The sequence below is a fragment of the Amia ocellicauda genome, chromosome 16 (assembly GCF_036373705.1).
Source record: "Amia ocellicauda isolate fAmiCal2 chromosome 16, fAmiCal2.hap1, whole genome shotgun sequence".
NCBI classification, from domain to species: Eukaryota; Metazoa; Chordata; class Actinopteri; order Amiiformes; family Amiidae; genus Amia; species Amia ocellicauda.
In genome coordinates this window covers 13,167,528-13,187,209 of record NC_089865.1, presented here as the reverse complement: position 1 = coordinate 13,187,209, position 19,682 = coordinate 13,167,528, and the positions used below count along the sequence as shown (strand labels likewise).

Genomic DNA, 19,682 nt, shown 5'->3' with positions numbered 1-19,682 from the left:
CGTGTTTTTCGTGTCAAGTACATGAACGCTAACAATTCATAGAAATATGTATATATGTGAATATTCCCTTTAAAGCAATACCTGCATTTAAAGAACAAGTCTAAGCCCTTATACTTTGGTTATTTAAAAATATTACATCTATGTATTGCAAAAATCTATCCTGTTTATATCAGCAATGTTAAGCAAATCATAATATTTTTATTAACGGAAATAGCCCTTGGTACAGAACATTTACTGATTTGCCTTTGAAATGTAATATATTAAGCTGACCTTTGAAGGTAATATAGCTCTGGTTATGATAACGTGTGACAATCATTAACACCCTGAGGATAAAATGTCTTGAATATTTTAACTCATTTCATGAAATTGACTTAGACTGAGATTTGCAGTTTTACTGTGAGACATAATTAGTAGTCTACTCAAGTATATTTTAAATAACCATATAAATGATAAACAAATAGGCCTAAATAAAAATCAAGATGGCTAATATAATATTTCGAGAACTTATTACATTGAACTTGGATATGTATACCTATATTGCTGGCTAAACATAGACATATACCTATTAAAATGTGATTTAACCAATCAACAACTCAATGATCCATGGGAAAATGACCTATTTACAATAGCCTATATCCTGACTGTTAAAATACCTGGAGTTGTGCAGTTGTTTTTCTGCTTTGAGTTCTGCCGGGACTCCTTCATCCATGGGAATATTTGCTTTGTAAGAACCGGAGTGGCAGAATTAGAAGTATTAGAAGCAGACTTTTTTTTCTGGGCTGGAGTGCTGTTGGAGTTCGGTGAAGAAGCTGGCAAAGGAGGTGCTTGTGGTTGATCACTGATGCTGGCTGGTTGGCTGCTACCTTGATTGTTACTTGTTCGCATACAGCTGCCATTCATGTCAGTAGTTTTATGACTGGGGGGTCTAATAGTTGGTGTTTGTATAGTACAAACTGGACCCTGAAAATCGTTCTCAATATTAGATGCTGGGTACGGCTGGTGAGTGGAGCTGTAACTATATGAATCAGTTTTAGGGTATGAATAGCCTCCAAACAACCCTGTATTGTCATAGTATGCTGCTTTCTGCATTGTGGTGTTTCAAACTGACAAAGCTTGAATACTCTTATCCAATGGCATGAATTTTGTTGTGTCACGTGAAAGGAATCTTCCACTCCCTGTTGGCTTTCCGACCTGCACAGAAAACACAGACAAATATTAAAGAGACTGTAACGATAAAAACATTCATACAGAAGTGTGAGTTTGTGTTTAATGCATGGGTTTGTTCATCTGTATAGATACTCTCAGCACCAAACGCGCACACATTTTTTATATGGTCACATTTTACTACAATGGGTACCAATGCTCAATAAATTGTTGTATGAATGTCACAGGAATAACATATGAATGCACTTCCACTGAGTTTGGCTGTTAATCATAAGTATAACAATGTTAGGGTTAGGGATCTCTTGTGGGTGATTTTTTATAGCAGGGATAAGTTTCAACTAAAGGAAACCCCAAATGATGTCGCTTAGCAGGATGACATCTGTTTAACAATAAAACTGTATCGTTAAATTGTTCAAAAAACAAATTAAGCACAATATCGGTATGATTTGAGAAATTATGAAAGTGAAAAAGTGATAGTTCCATTGATTGGTCTAAACAGTGTCATCATAAGCTTGGCTGTTCAGACTTGTATGTCATAGCCTCAAGGAAAGGAGGATGACTAAGTAAAAATGGAAGCCACCACCCCCACTGTATAAAATAGTAAAATCATACTTGTTGATGTTACCTCTGACCTTTCACGGGCACTGGTATATAAAGATCACTTTTTTTCCGCCAATATTCCCTGTTCTTACAATACAGTCTAATCCATGAGTACCCTTACCTTGTAATGAAGGAATACAAAGCCTAATATGATGTAGAACTATAAATCCCCTATGATTATGTATTAGTATTATTTATATTCAGTGGCATACACATTAGGTTGCCATATTTGAATCTGCTCAGACACTCCAAGACACTGGTTTAGATGCAGTGCATTGATGCATTGTTTTTCTCCCATATCATTTTCTTAACAGATAAAACTGGCTACGCACCGTACAGGTAGAGGTATTTACAGGCTTAATTGCCTTCAGTGTTTCCGAACCACATTTGAATACTAATATATGCACAGTTTCATAATGTGAATGTAATGAGATTTCCAGCGTTCTGTGATAGGCATGAAATAAATAAAAAGCCTAAAATTAAGTGATGGTATGCGCAGTTGCCATCATCTCACTTTAAACTGTATTGGGAGTGGTATTCGTTTGGGTGTTTATTAATATCTGGCACCATAACGTAATACAAAATATATACTAAAAACAAACATTTACATTATTGTGATTTCCATAATTACCAGGTGGAAAAAAAGCTCGTGAAAGAGAACAATTGTGTACTCGGTTCTTTTATTTTGCAGAACCAGACCAAATCAAATGCTCCGCCAAAAATGACGTAGTGAGGTTTTATTCGATTTATGCCTTAGGCAGTTCGTAGGAATATAAATGTCACCGTGACGTCATCAAACTGTCTCCAAAAACACGCAACAGCGTAACAGTGTAACGAGTGTCCAGTAAGTGTCCAGTAACAAGCTAAACTGTACTTAACATGCCGGATATAAACAGTTTGTTAAAACCTGTTAATTATGGACTTGCGTGATCAGTTTGCATTTTGTTAGCAGATATTTGACATAGGCCTAATGAAAATTTAACCTAATTAACTTCGAGGAATTTTAAATAAGAAAATCTTCGACTTGGCTATTAACGTATAGTCTACATGGGCTGTATTTGGACAGTGCAGCAAACTGACCTCGAATACTTTCTGATAGATAGACAGACAGATAGAAAGGTAGATAGAGATTTTGTCACAGAACAGTATCTTACAATATCTTGATTGTCATCAAGGACAACACTGTATTAGAATATGCTGGTTATATTCTAAGTTTGCAACTTGCACAGACTGTACTAAATAATACATTTTTTTAAAACAAACGCTTCCTTTGTTCAAATTTGAGGAATTTCAGCTCTAACTCCTGCTTTTAAAAACGAACCTATGTGCTACACTTGTCTAATCTACAAATACATAGTAAAACAAGTTAAGCACTATATTTAACTGTGTTTTTGTTATCATTTTCCAGTGATGATGACTCTGGAAATCATTAGGGACCAATGAATGTACAGGGTATCAAAGAAGCTAACATCTAGAAATATGACACTGGCTTGCTGACATATCATCACTAACTTTTTAGACAAATGTTTCAACCTTATCGTATCGTTTCCATGGTTTCTACATACTTCTAAGCTGAATTCAACATGGACTCCCAGCAAGCTATATCTAGAAGTTGATCGGAAAACCAAAATATATGGTTCAAAATGTCTTTCATTGCCTTCTTTCTTTCCTATTCTTGCTTCTTTTTCTCTTCAGTGTGAAAGATTCCGATGACGCAACTTTTTGCTTTTACCCATTTAGACAACAAAGAAGGAAAATAGTTAAAGTATAACTTGGGCCTTTGTGTAAAGCTAATCAAAGAGAAATGCCCACATCAGCATTTAAGACCCGTAGACTATTTCCTTTGTATTCACAATACCAGTAACACAATGGATATAATACGGTTAATATTGTAAAAAACAGCATTATGCTGGCACAGAAAGAGTGACCATAAACATGCAGAAATTAAAACTATTACCTGTAATTCGTACGTGTTGACGCCCAAATAAAATGTTATTTTCCTAGCTCATATTACCTTTTGTCAACATACTTATACTGAAACAATTGCGAGCAACTTTGACTAGGCCTACAACTATATGATTCGTGCTGCAGATTTAATTTAAAAAGTTATTTCCAATACATCAGCCACGGATGTAAGTAAACATAACGGGATATTATTAAATAATACTTCAACAGAAACGAATGACAGAGGCTCAGAATTAATTGATTTAATTTGACTCTCCTCCATTTCCGTATTTCCTAAAGTAATTATACTGGTAAAAAAACTAAATATATAGCGTGGTTTTCACATAGACTTGCAAGTTTACACTGTACCTTTATAAGATTTCCATGTATAATCATAATCTTAAAATACATATATTGATATCCGGAAACAATAATTGGACATTATATATGTACCGTTCTTAGTCAGTATGTAAAAACAAACAAACAAGACACACACACACACACACAAACACATTGACCCTTTTTCGCTCAGATGTTACATCTGCCTGTGAACTTTGCTTGAACCAAGTATGGGTTATAAATCATGTGGACAATGGACAACTGTTTCTGAATCTAACTTTTCAACATTTTCACATTTTTTTAAATTGGTGGACTTAAGAAGAAAAAAGGATATCTACAGAGTTTTGTGAAATACATTTTTCTTGCTTTCTCTGAGTCACGAATATATGTATATATATATATATATATATATATATATATATATATATATATGTGTGTGTGTGTGTGTGTGTGTGTGTATAATCACCGTGTGCAGGTATAGCGCTAAAAGAACATTGTTTTCCTAAATTGCAGTCATTGCTTTGTAAGGGACACACTCTGTGGGTTTGGGGTTTATCATGCACTCTCCCTTTACTTTCCCCAGCAATGTGTATGGTCCAAGAGATGGGAGGGTGGCTCCAATATGCTAATCATAACGCAAATGCCTACATAAAACAACTGGAGTGAGGGAAAAGGGTAAACGTTATTTCGTTAACAGACATAAAACACAATAATTCTCTCTCTCTCTCTCATACACACACACACACACACACACACACACACACACACACATATATATATATATATTGTTGGGCCCTCATTTATTCCATCGCATACCCAACAATCAGATTTCTGTTTTTAAATCAATATGTAATATAATATACAAAAATGAATCAGGGCCTTGCAAGTGGACAGCCCAATACAGTAGTTATTAAGAAGCCGAAAGTTCTTGCAGTGCATATCAATGCACCTGTCATTGTGGGCCGCAGCAAAATTTATGACTGCTAGTGCTATGGTTGTAAACGCTTCACTAAGGAATGAAAAGAAAAACACTTCCCAAGACTTCTACCTTCAGAAGTGTAAAACAGGCTGCGCGTAGGAGGAAGGCCAGCAAAAGAATGCCCTACTTCGCAAGTTCTCCTTTAGCAGAATGGAGGGGCCGTTTATATAAATACAGCCTAACATCTTCACAGGCCAGTTCTGAACACACGTCCGGCATTTGCTTTTATTCAGAAGCCTCTTCTACCGCGCGAAAAAAAGGAAAGTAATGAAACTTTTAGCCTAAAGGATTATCTGTCTCCTGGCAAAATATGGAAAGTGTCCTGTGATACTAACTGGGCGCTATACGGAATGAAGTATCCGCTGCACTTTTCATCTCATCGTTTGATTTTTCTTTTCAGATTTCTTTGCATTGTACAGGACCGCTCTGTGTATTCGCTATGAGAGACAATAAAGCTGCAGTCGATGTGTAACTCTGAACACACGTGATTTTTTAAAATACAATATGAATGTGTTATAATCTGAAATCTGAATTGAATATAATGAAATGTCTTCGATAAACAAACGTGTTTTTCTGTTTCGATATGTTAAAAGATAATTTGTCTCATTAAATATAATAGTGTGTTCTGAAAGATGTTTGTTGACATATATATTTTTGTCGGAATTTGTTACTTAAAAGTATATATTCAAACTAATATAATTACAAATGTAGCATTTTGAAAATAATTTAATTCCTAAAACAAGCCAAATGGACACGGTATTTATTATATAAATTCATCTGAACGTTTTTTTTTTCCGACAACAGCATTTAAAGGGAATTATTTATTCTCTTTTTTGTATTATACTAAATACAATTGTGACTTTGGAGATGAACAAATAGCACCTGTACATGTTTTTTTTTTAAGTGAAAGATAACTTACCGAAGAAGCCTTTAATGCCGATTTTAATGAGTATTTCTTTCAAATTCTCCTCATGGTTGGAGTCCCGACCTAGAAAATGAAAAAACATTTCATTCATCACATAGTCTGTTTTTATTATTATAGCTTTTCCACCTTCCATATGCATTGTTGGTCATTTAATGATGCTTAATGGTTTCTTTTGCCCCCAAGTACACTTTTTAGTTTCATTAAAAAGCAGTCAAAAGGGTGGTTAACCTGGGCGCCTTGTTTTCACGCACTTCATAACAAGCTCGCAAAAGGATGGGTTAAAATGCAATTTTATCTAGTGAGTCATATTTCAAACCATTTGGACCATTCTACATGTATAAGTAAGCACTTCCTATATATATTATAAATAAGCGGTATATGTTGTACCAAAACATGTATTCTGATACGACATAATGTTATATATATATATATATATATATATATATGGAGTTTTTTTTTTTTTTTTAAATCAGACGCGTCATTCCTAACTCATACATAATGTAACGCAATTCAAATTCAATTCTCCATATTACCACAGATTTAATAATGTTACGAACTCCAAGTGCTACAAAACATATAATGTGAGAATAATATCCCAGTTCTCTTGTAATTATGCATTATTAAAATGATTATTACAGCACATTCAACAGCGAATAACACTGATATCATTCCGGAAATATTTGAAATTATTGTTGCACATTAGAGCCATAGGTTTAACCTCGACAATAAATTTTGTGGAGGAAAAGAAAAAAACGGACTGAAGTAGATCTACACAAAGGCTAGCTGGCCAAAAATATTTAGCAGTCATAAGCCTTTTGGGTGACCTTTGGCTTGTTCAGCAATAACTCACAGATTAATGAACAACGAACGGAAGCGCTTCAAATAAGTCACAAAGCAACCATCGCACAACTTTTCACCACAGCCTTTTAGATGCTTAAACAGCCCCTGAAGGGACAACACTTTAAAACCACTATTGGCAAGATAGTCCTATTATATCTTAAGGAAGAAGGCTCAGATAGGCTGTATGCCATAAGGTTTGCGGTCTTAGGCCAGATATATGATGATCCTGTTTAATGTATTCACATGGTCGCACGTCAGTATAAGGGTTTTTATTATTGTTATTTATTATAGAAGCTAAATATCTGACCACTAAAGCCACGTCGCTCAAGAAGAATGAGTGCGTCCTGTTCAATATGTATTTAATGGATTTAATTAATGCGATTTCTATTACGTGGCATGATCCTCTTTTCTTAGGCGACAATGTTTCTCGCCCACGCCTTGTTACGGTAAGTTGTTATATATAATAACACAATGGGCTACTACTAATACAGCCTCGCATAGCTGTTTTCCAGATATCTCTGACTCTTTCTTTTACTCTATCGATCAGTTTATGCTTTACTCTCTAATTTAAAGAATTGAATTACATATTTATCCCAACATGTAAAACAGTGTGCTTAATGTTTGCAAGTGTTTGAAGTCTAAGAAATGCTGTCTTTGGTATTCACGTTTCATCTCTTCTAGCTTTCGGGTAAACTGTGGGTCCTCGTCAGATAGGATTCACTCGAAAATCGTGAAAAGAAAGTTTCTTCTTAATCGCAGAGCTCATTTCAGATGTAATCCAGAAAGGTGTTGTAGGAAATTTAGGTGAAGTTATAAGTAAATGTTATCCATTCGGCTAAATGAAGTGGTGCTCTCGGTAATTGGATTCAGCCTGCTAACTTGGCAGGCCCGTAGCTTGAAGGCATGTTTCTATGAAAAATGTCTAAAGCATCCGACTATCTTCCGAAACAAAGATCACACTTTTACAGTATAACGCATTTTCCATGTAATTATCAATATCCAATAGGTGACTGTGCGAAACTCGAGTGATTAATTAAATAAAAAAAATATATTAAAAAAGGAAAGCAAATAATCTGATAATCGAACAGCAAAACATGATATATCTCCAGCAGTGCCTTTTAAAGTATCTGTATTGGATGCAAACATGTCGGGTTTTTTTCTATTTCATGATATATATATATATATATATATATATATATATATATATATATATATATATATATATATATATATAAAGAGAGAGACAGAGAGAGAGAGAACGATTATAAATCTGAAATAAATTATACTAACAAATTATATAAAGTTAAATTAGTAAAATACAAACAAGTGCATTATTTAAATATTGGAAAATTCACTAAACATACATTTAACATGATAGTATACTTTAATGATATATCATAATCTGAAAAAATTAACATTTCTATTGTCTATATTTCCCATACCAACAAAAATGCGCAAAATACAAGTTAAATTGATACAAACTAAAATGGGAAGTAACCAGAAAATAATTTGCCACAAATGATTCAAATGAATGTAACGAAAATGGTAAAATCAATTAAATATATGTGATACTGCTGTAAGTTTACATAGCAATATACTTTAAATCACATAAATCAAGTCCAACTATACCATGACGATAAGACAACAAATTAATGTGATTTACGATCTAACTTTCTATATGACACCATGAAAAGTTCTTCTGCTTCTTTCCCCTTTTATTTCCTTTTCTTTTTTACCAAACCGCGAAATCAGCTAAAAACCGACGTCAAAATATATGTGCAGGACATGTGTCCGATGTAACCTTTCGAAAGTGCCCATGTTTGCTAAAAACTGTAAACTCGTCGTATAAATTACATATTTTTTTGTTTCCAAAACGTGCTTGCTTGGTTATGCTGGCAAAAGCGACATTAATAAAGATCACCCCCTTTAAATGGAATAAATCATATTTATACCCTCGCATTATGTAAACCCATGGTTAAAGGTTGCATTTTGCCATGCAATTGCTTACCTGTGAATCAATTTATCATAAACCTGGGCTTCTCAGTCTCAATTTCTTCGCCTGCAGTCTCTAGGATATATCCTTCACCCTTTGTCTGCAGACAATACTGTCCTAAACCTGATCTTGCGGTTTTACAGACATTTCCATATACCAATGCAGACAGTATTCCCGATAGAATGGAAACAGACTCACACTCAGCTACCAATAAAAAGCGAATACAGTTTGGTGCCCCTATCCTAAAACATGGCTTGCAATCAACCACCCAGGGATAAAAAGAGTTTACAGCACCAGGTATGATTTTTAAAGTCACAAATTATGATTTTGGTAGTGTATCGGAAACCTTTTATAATGACAAATAAAGGCGCTGCCTTAAAATTCAAGCATATTTGTTCACGTGATCTGGATACCAGATTTCTCTGATTGAGGCTGAACTTCAACAAAGCCCTGCCTCACAAATCCATTTTTATAAGGGAGCTGCAAAGGATAACCTCACATCTCTCTCTCCCTCTCTCTCTCTCTCTCTCTCTCTCTCTCTCTCTCTCTCTCTCTCTCTCTATCTATCTATCTATCTATCTATATATATATATATATATATATATATATATATATATAAGTTCATATTGAGAATAAAATACCAACACCTGACGAATATCTACTGATGAAATGCAATGCTTTGGAAAAATAAAACATAACTGTATCAATATTGCACTCCATGTTACAATATGGCGTTTAAGTTCGGACCGAAAACATTGTTATAAAGAATCACAGCGCTGTGTATTTAACATTTAACTGTTATACCTCATGTGTGGCGTAATTCCATTTACTTTTAATTTCTAAGTAAACAAATACACACAAATAATAATAATAATAATAATAATAATAATAATAATAATAATACAATGTATTAGCGAAATACAAACGATTTGGATATCTGTATTGCTCTTTCTAATTTCAAATGGGAAATTACAGTTTTTATCGGACGAGCTAGGCATCTCGGTTTATTTAAATCATTCCCATTTTATTTTACTTCTATTTGAAATTGCATTCAATTACTTTTACGTTTTAGGATAAAACATCAAGTTAATTGTCAACGGTGAGTTTAAGAACACAGTATTTCTTATTCTGTTCTGTTGTGTCTGCAGTACAATTTAATATCATGTACCAATATACAATATACCAATAAACATAAAACTATACTGATTTTATTTTACGGCGATTTTGTAGCTGTGTTCGCAATTATATATATATATACTTTTATAGCAATTTTTAAGTAAAACTTCGTTTATATGCACACTCAGAGAAAAAGTTGGTTATATCCTTTAACATGTAAGTAACCAATATATTGTACATTTCTTAATATTCTTTACAATTGATACAGGAGGTTTGACCGTAAAGTATTACCATTTCATGTAATAGATATCTATATAAGTAAATGCTTCTAAATTAAATTCTCAATTAAATGCTGATTTTTTTTCTCAATGCAAATATCAGTGAATTTAACGATTAAACTGCATTCCTTTAACGTACAAATAAAAACTTTTAAAAATCCACCGTACTCTTCGAGATGTAACAAGTTCGATCCCTGTCTTCTCAGTATGTGTGCGATTATGTGTGGATTGGCTATATATATATATATATATATATATATATATATATATATATATATATATATATATATATATATGCGTACACAAATAGAATACATAGAATATGTACAACTGAATAAAAAAATAATGCAAATATTGTTTCATGGTGTTATTCCTTGTTTGTTTGCGCTGTGCACTAAACGTTGTCTTATGTGCGATTTGATGCCCCAGAAAGCTATTGCACACAGTGGAAACAGGAGATTGAAAACCGAGACAGAAAGTGATCATCTTCGCCGATGGTGGGAATCTAGCTGCGGGAACTTCTCCCGAGGAAAGGATGCAAGACTCCTAGCATCGCAGCATATGTTATAGGGCAATAAAACTGAAAGATTTACAGTCTGCGCCCGGCCCCCCAGCAGCCTCGCACCCTTTCAGGAATGACTTGCAGTGATTTACAACAACGCAGGCAACTGCCAACCTGCTGAAATAACTCTCACTTCTTTCTTAAATAAAATCCCAATTATTGTGTCTTATTAATGCTTTGATTATATGCACGAGTTCAATATCTCGTACCCCTCCTGCTGGAGTTAGATTTTTGTTTTCTTTGTTTTCTCCTAAGATGCCCAGCATTAAAGGGGGACGTTAATGGTTGTAAACAATTCCCCAGTCACATCAGTGATATGCAAACGTTTGTCATCATTGGTTTTATGAATAATTCTGTATTGTGATCCATTGATTACATTGGAACTCGTTTTTTTCCTTCTTCATTACAACAAGATGGGTAAAACACACAAAAACAGTAGAAACTGCATCAAATAAAAGCATCACCTGCAATGTTTCGTTTTTCATATACGTTTTCACATACGCAAAACATACACAAAGACAAACATGTATAGAGATTAACATTATAGGCAAATAAACGTTATTAAGCAAATGTCTTTTTTATGCACTTACTATTTCAAGATACAAGACCCATTTTCAGACATTTTAAAACGCCGAGGCCGCATGCATCCACTAAGAAAAGGCAATAGGTGCCCAAGCCTGCATTGTTCTTCTTACTACAATCTAAATAGACCAAATAAGCTCTTTAACCACTAAATACATATATACAAACCAGTGTCCATTTATTCCTATATAGAGATATAGATAGATAGATTTGATTCCTTCTGGAATATATTTCCTTTCAGTATTTTATATCATTTCATATGATTAGAAAAAAAAGGGTTTCAGCATGAAAAAGGTCACTATAACAGCCCATTACAACTTCAGGCTGTCTAATGGAAGCACAGAGCACGTATCAAAGGGCGCTATTTATCAAGGATGTGACAGTTAAGTTCATTTACCATCTTACTCAAAATGAAACTTAAATGTTTACCTACCAAGCCTCCCATTTGTTCAGATGCTATACAAAAGTGCTGGCTACAGTAGCGTAGGATACCGGACCGTTTGTATATTATTTTCTTGGGGATCTCTTCAGTTTTCAAGTCTGATAGAGTCCTTTGCCTTGGCGATTAATGACGACGCCGTGTTTCTAGGGGACGTGCTGCATTAATTATTGAGAGAATCACGTGGTCCAATCAAGTAAAAAGAAAAAAAGAAAAAGAAACCTTCTTATAGTCTCGTGGTTAAATCTTCGGATGCAGGCTGCACAGTTTAATATGTCTTAAAGAGCTGTCTTGCAAGACGAGGACAGCTCCACGAACAGCTGGATATCAAACATGGCCGTTTGTGAGCCATTGTGGGTCTGGCTGCGCTGTGTTCAATGCCGTGTCATTGCTAGTGCCACTGCCTGTGCTTTCATTTATTTCATTCGCACCAGTAAAGCCAATACTCAAAACACATTCAAAAACACAGGCTCACCCTATCAGATATATCGCTTCTCTCCCAAAATACAATGCAGAGCAGAGTGAACAGTTTTACTATTGCTGTTATTTTTAGCATGCAAACCACAATGGCACGCTATGAATAATAATGCTACACACACCTGGCAAAGCAGCGCCTGCTCTTTCTGTGTATCGGATAGATTGAGGCAGCAAAACACGGCTTGTAAATAATCACTCATTGTGAACACATCTCATAAACTCCTTTATTACAATGCAAAAATCGGTAGATTAAAGATCTCACGTGGATAATCACATAAATCTTATATCCCTGTCCTGTGGAAGAGGTATCTATGAAAGACTCAGCAAGTGCGATATGGGTCAAAGTGGATGAAAAGCTTTAGAAATAAGTCAAATAAGCATGTTTGTAAATGGAGACAGGTAAGCCCACTTTTACATATATGTGTGTGTATAATATATATATATATATATATATATATATATATATATGCAAACCCACGATATGTATGGATAGTCTAAATTTCATTTTCTAATGCTAATGCTTATATTTTAGGTAATTCTGTCTAAATCAGATCAATATGTATTTTCCCCCCTCTCACAGAAGTAGCACTTGATTCACACTACACTCACACTCCCACAGACATCCATAATTACCACCCACTGACACAGATGCAGATATGCATATCACATTTCTCACGTAAAGCCATAATCTGTAAAATATTAAATACATCCTATCTTCTGCTTCTCATTCGAGGATCAATCCTATATGTTAACTTTCTAATCCAAACAGATATTTTAATGTCTGTGTTGGCTTTTGTTTGGAAAATGCAACATAAATGTATCGGCAAGTTTTACGGGAAAGCTACCCAGCAACGTCTAATATATTGAGTTTATTGTAGTCTATGTGTTTTTATTCAGAAATGCAATAAACAACACAATCACTAACAAAACTATTTTAACGTTTAGGTGGAATTTATTTCAGTATTCGGTTGAGTCTCTTTTGAATTATGCAAAATGCAGCAATAATACAAAATAACAGAAACTAAAGCGTCCATAATAATGTAATAATATTTTATGAAATAACGTTTTTAAATACTGTTAAAACTCTCCAGTGTGGTAGTAGTAATAATAATAACCATAATAATAATAACGATGATAATAATAGGTCATTGTGAGGTAATTTACTCGATAAAATATTCATTTTATTCATATTTTGAATACGTCTTCAACTATACATCTTTTGGATTAACCTCATTTCAGATGTTAGCTCTGCTATCTTCAGTATGATAGATATTTTCACACGTGTTGTATTTTCCCTTAAATTACTGTTAATTAAAAAAAAAATAAAGCTAACATTGCTGCTATTTGGGCACACATATCTATTTAGCAGGCTTTTATCCCTGTCTTAATTAATATAGTTAATAAACAAACAAGCAAATACATAAATTACAAATGTCAAATTCAGCTTAGATTAAACTGTATGATATATATCTAACACAACTAGTTATAATATTAGTATATATCAAGATTATTTTGTGTAAGAAATGAATGTAACCAAAATATTAGGTTGAAATATATTTTCAGAATGAATAATATAGTGAATAGTATACGCTTGGAATCAACATTAAATCTGAACATACACGTTCTGTTCAGTTGCGGATATCAATACAATGTCATGACAATGTCATTGTCCTTTTACCCTTAAAATAATATACGTTTGCGTATTTTAAGTGCATTTTCCTGTTAATAACAGTGCTTCAATGACTGGCACTACCAATAAATCACAAATACTCATAATAATCTTACTAAAATATATTCTTATATCATCATTAAACAGTCTACATTTACGATTTAAGTTTTCAAGCGGACGAAACTCGTTTTAGGGAAACTCTCACTGGCTTTACCAGAACTAAAACCTCACAATTAACTAGTATGTGAATTCCAACATTAACCGTACAGTCCATATGCCAAAAGAAACTCATTTACTAAAACTGAATGTGAATCCTGTCTGCAGTAGAAAAGGCTGAGGGTCCAAGAGGTCAAGGGTTTAGAGGTCAATCCTCCCGGCTGAAATACGGCTAATCGAATAGAAACTTTGTCCTCTGGATGAACCTGCTGCAGCAGCTTCGCCCAACTTCACTAAAATACCTTCCGAGCTTCTCACCGTGAGAAGACATCTCTGCTGTGCGTGAACTCTGCGTTTTCTCATAGAAACAATGATGTCAAGAATACCTTATCCTTAATATACCACTTGGATATGTTCAACTAATTTCATTTGCAAGCTTCAGGAAACAACACTGACTAACTATTAGACAGAAATAAAGATGTGAATTATACTATATTTTAATGTAAATGTTTTTATTTTATTTTGTATTAGATTATTCTGTTTAAATTGTTTAAATCTTGGTGTGTTATTAAGCACCACCCCCAGAAAAAACCCTGCGTGCTTTCCATAAATCTCCTTATATATATATATGTTTGTGTGTATATATATATATGCATATATATATATGCATATATATAAATATATATATATATATATATATATATATATATATATGAAAAATGTAAAGTTTAAAATATTGAAGCAGAAGAAAGAAAATAGTTTTAGACATTACGTATTTTATTTAAAACAATTCTGGTGTTGTTGTATATTATTTGAATATTGATGTAGCATGTAGTTTTTATCCCGTTATATATCACCCAACATATTTGAAGTCAGTTTCATTTTGTATGTGTACGATGAAAATGTCAACATTGTTTGCTCCCTCACACGTTCACCACGCATAGATCTACGACACGTAAAGCTTTCCTTTAACGAATATATACTGCTCCCAAACACTTTAGATAACTTGTGCAAATCACCATAAACACTTAAGAAAAACACCCTATAGTTTATAATTGAGAATGAAATAGCATTACTTCCACAAGAGTATCCATAATAATAATAGTAATATTATTATTAATAATAATAAATAAATAGTCATATATCTGAAAAAATATGTACTTACTCAAATTAAATAATCTTATTTTAATGTTTTATATATAGTTAGATTTAGATAGATAAATAGAATGATATATATATAAAACATGGCACGATAAAAATGATGAAATCTACAATTTAAAGGAAATGTTTTTCGTTTATAACCTTCAAAAACTAACTTTAATACTATAATACCTAATTCTTTGTTGAATATACATTCATAAAAAATGCTACAGGAAACTGACTTTTTCATATGCAATAACTAATTTTATTATTTAAAATTATATGCATCAATTTTGGTATCTTCTTAAGAAAAAATGCAAAATTTTATCACATAACACTAGCAATTTAATAAGCACAATAAACTTCACATATATTTTTGTTTTTTGATGTTTTTTCATTTAAATAAAAACATTAAATCACAGGCCACTTTCTCATACCTGTTTAAATGCACGTCAGGAAAATAAGCCCAAACATTACACATAAGTATATTAAAGTAAACAATATTACCACAATAAAGCACCGGACCTTCATTATAAAATTAATAATCGCAACATTGTCCAATAGGGTATATTTTCATGTCTAGTGAACTACTGTACCTCGTTGAAGTGATGATTCACTCATCTTCTGCACCACCTAAAAAGTTACTATGGTCGACGTGATGGCAATGCAGTACAGTGTCCAAACATTGCAGCTCCAGATGACGACAGTTTTGTCCTGTTTGTTTTACATGAATGAGCACAACCAAGAAAAGGGCATGTTTCTGGACCATGCAAATGTTGATGGAGCATTGTCTATTATGTACAGTTCATGGCGAAGTGTGAAGAAAATGCATTGTCCCCCTGGTTTATAAAGTTGTGATCTCAGTCTGGTTGTCCTTTTGCACAGTCTGTAAATGCTGACTAGAGGCAGACGACGACCTGCCCTTCGTGTTGGGAAGTTTGTGGTCTTTTTTCCATTTCATCCTCCTGTTCTGAAACCAGATTTTGATCTGTCGCTCAGAGAGACACAGAGTGTGCGCAATTTCAATACGACGCCGCCTGGTCAGATACCTGTTAAAATGAAATTCTTTCTCCAGTTCCAAAACCTGCTGCCTTGTATACGCTGTCCTTGATCGTTTGGGTTCCCCTCCGGTGAAATCTGGATTTACTGAAATTAAAAATAATAATACAAAATAAGTAGTGCATAAAGTAATGAAACCGTCCTCCAAAGATATGCAGTTTATAAGCAACACATTTCAATTAACTATAAAATAGATCAGTATAGTATTTTTCAAAGTATGTAATTATTTTATATATTTTTTTAAGTTTTCAAAGATAAAACAAAAACAAATGAAACTATACAATATCAACATGAGTCCACTGGAGTTTTCTATCGTGGAGAATCCGACCACATGGCTATAGCGGCCTATTTCCTCAGCAATAAAAATTTATGACTGGTGTAATTGGCGGCCCCTTCAAAAGAACCCATAAATATTTCACGGAATCATTCTTCACAAGAGAGAGAGAGAGAGAGAAAAAAAAAGATTACAGCACAACTAGCCCGAGAGGGGCTGGAGGGAGAGGTATAGGAAAGTCAGTCTTACCCGTTGTAACGTGGACTTTCTTCATCCAGGGATAAACTATTGCTGGTTGCTTGGCTTGTATCCCGTTTTGGGTCTTGGTGTTTGGCTGCTGGCCGCAGGACCGAGGGCCGGCCAGTTGGACCGGTGGGCACTGCTCAGCCGGGGCGGGGAAGTGGCTCTGCTGGCCGGGGTGCTCCTGCACATGACCCCGCGGCTGCACTGTCGAGCCCGGCTCAGTGCTACAGCTGAAAGGCTGCTCGGTGTAGTTTGACCGAGCATAGATGCCTGGATGCTGAAAATCAGGGTCCTGCGGTGGGCTGTAATACCCCGGGCCCTGGTCAGGTATATAGCTGTTCTGCGAGTATTCCTCACAAGGAGGAAATTTGGGATCCACATACTTGGAGTTCACCATATACGAACTCATGGCCATTAATTTCTGAAGGTAGAAAATACTAATTTTTCTCGAGTTGTCTTTTTTTCTCCCTCCATAAAGCCCTCCTACTTGCTGTCAACTGAATAAAGTTAGGCACCCATGTGACCGCAGGAGCCAATAGAGGTAGAGGGAGTCTATTAATGGGTGAGTATACACCTAGCAGCAATTTTCACAAACTTTGCTATATATTCAAATTTTTGCTGAATAAAACGCTACACTATACATCGACATGATCATTAGCATCGAAATTAAAAAAAAAAAAAACAACCCAAAAAGAAACATGCAGATATATAACCCACAAGACTGGCCACAATATGAATATTCATTAACTGGATCTCAGACCCTATCTATTTCCCCTACCTATGAAAGAACAATCGTAGTGTATAGAAGATTTATTTTATTTGTGTGTTTGTATGATTCGTTTTGATGACAATTTCGATATATATATATATATATATATATATATATAATTTCAATTACGACGTGACGGTCTAAATCAAACCAAAGCCAACGAGATCTGACAGAGAAACAAACACAAAGATACAAAAGTCCCGTGGCACAAAAAGAGGGACATAAAGCCCGAGGACAATTGATGAGGACCGTCTTTGTCAAGCATGGGGTCATCCAAGAGTTACGAGAATCTCATCATTTCATCCCCAATCCCTGCCTTTGAAGGGGTGCAAAGAGTTCAGTAACTAATAGAGAATGAATACACACAAACACATAATAATAATAATAATAATAATAATAATAATAATAATAATAATAATAATAATAATAATAGAATATAAGGAATAACATTATGGATACCAATAAAGATATATTTTAAAAATCCGCTTCTATATTTCTTTTTAAACACAGTTACACACACCCTTACACACAGAGACAGACATAAATAGATATGTATAGATAGATAGATAGATATATAGATAGATAGATAGATAGATAGATAGATAGATAGATAGATAGATAGATAGATAGGTGACGGACAGACGGACAGACAAACACCTTGTGCATTCAACTATCTCTCTAAACAGATTATATGTATATGTGTTTATTTGGAATAACGAAAAATGAATTCAGTCGCTTAAATGAATAATCTTAGGGGACTGTGTAAGATAATAACTGCACTCTTTAATCACGGCTGAGACAAATATTCGTATGCATTTACATATATATAATAAAACTTCAGCAATGTAAACGTCGATACATATTCCACCAAAATAATATGCAACAAAAACAATGCAGATGTACAGTACTTCAATTAAAGCAGTGTTAAAAACATTTTTGAAGTTTTTGCATCGACCATATACTCCCCTAGAACCGAATCTGTGACTGTGGTTAATTCACACAAATTCGGTTCTACAGGGTATATATAGACGACGGGATTTAAGTCTCTATAGCAATTCACTAAAACAAGTACATTGTGTTCCCTACATTCGAGTCTAAAAATTACATTCACATTGAAAATAGATTTAACAAAAATAATGTACATTTCTCTGAATTTTGGGATTCAAATGTTTTCATTGAGGTATTTCAAGGTTACCTCTATAATAAATGTTACCGGTGCAGGTCTGCTCAAGACCAAAATCACCAGATTGTTATATACATATATCACAATTTATTCAAGTACCTCACCAATTGAAACGAATATGCTATTTATTACATTGTGTATTAGAAATGCACAATGTATACAAATAATAATAATAATAATAATAATAATAATAATAATAATAATAAAACATGGGCTAGAACTATAGTTATTTCAGCGGACAGGTCCATAGGTAGTGTAAGGTATGCTGAACACCTGAGTATATCTATAAAAACACACAAATTACAAGATAGCATACTTACATTGAGGTGTTTCTCTGAAAATAACTTGCTTAAGCATTCGTAGTCTCTATCGAGTCTTTCCAGATTTGCTATAGACTGGTCACATATAAGGCAGAGGCTAAAGGGCATGAGGTCAGACTAAATCATTTACAAACATATCACAAAGTTTCATTATTTTTTCGTTGCCGACAGCCGAGCAGAAGTACAAAAGTTCATGAATCCTGAATGACCCGACTGATACTCAAGCCCCTGGTCAGACCGGCCAGCTCGAAGGTTATTACCAAAGAGGGATATCTGGGACCGTCCAATGCTAAATACATATGAGTGAGTTCAATTTCAAGAATGGAAGACAACATGTCAGAATTATTCATTCGTTTTGAATAGATGTAATATTTTAATTCAATATTCCTTGCACATTGACTTGTCCTCATACTAAATCAGAAGGAAACGAAATATTTAATACAGGCCTGTCAGGTGGCGTACACTTTTTTTTTTTATATTTAATTTTATTTTTATTTTTTAAAATATAGTCTATAATGAAAAATTACAAAAATGTAAATTCATTTATATATGTGTGTGTGTGTGCGTGTGTGTAGTCAATAAAAATAACGTTACACATCTTGACAAACGCGTATCATACCATGCACGTTAG

At 34.0% G+C, this 19,682-nt stretch overlaps 2 protein-coding genes across 7 annotated transcripts in view; both read right to left on the bottom strand.

Annotated features, from left to right (window-relative positions):
- Positions 1–19,682, bottom strand: part of hoxd3a (homeobox D3a) — a 30,580-nt gene that overhangs the window by 3,799 nt on the left and 7,099 nt on the right. For 2 of the 6 annotated variants that reach the window (XR_010804720.1, XM_066687396.1), the window contains exons 1-3: positions 11,756–12,284; positions 5,946–6,014; positions 654–1,191 (exon numbers count right to left, since the gene is read on the bottom strand). Coding sequence is in view for 5 of the 6 variants with exons in the window: in XM_066687396.1 (XP_066543493.1) it covers positions 654–1,089 (436 nt within the window). In the remaining variant the exon portion in view is untranslated. Of the gene's footprint in view, positions 1–653; positions 1,192–5,945; positions 6,015–8,799; positions 9,241–11,755; positions 12,285–15,799; positions 15,918–19,682 lie in introns of those variants that run through there. The other 4 variants (XM_066687401.1, XM_066687400.1, XM_066687397.1 and 1 more) reach the window with 3 other exon arrangements.
- On the bottom strand, positions 15,446–18,501 carry hoxd4a (homeobox D4a). The gene is made up of 2 exons (XM_066687404.1): positions 16,786–18,501; positions 15,446–16,349 (listed from the first exon to the last, which is right to left on the bottom strand). Exons 1-2 carry the CDS (start codon positions 17,192–17,194, stop codon positions 16,048–16,050), a joined length of 711 nt encoding a protein of 236 aa, XP_066543501.1. The 5' UTR covers positions 17,195–18,501; the 3' UTR covers positions 15,446–16,047.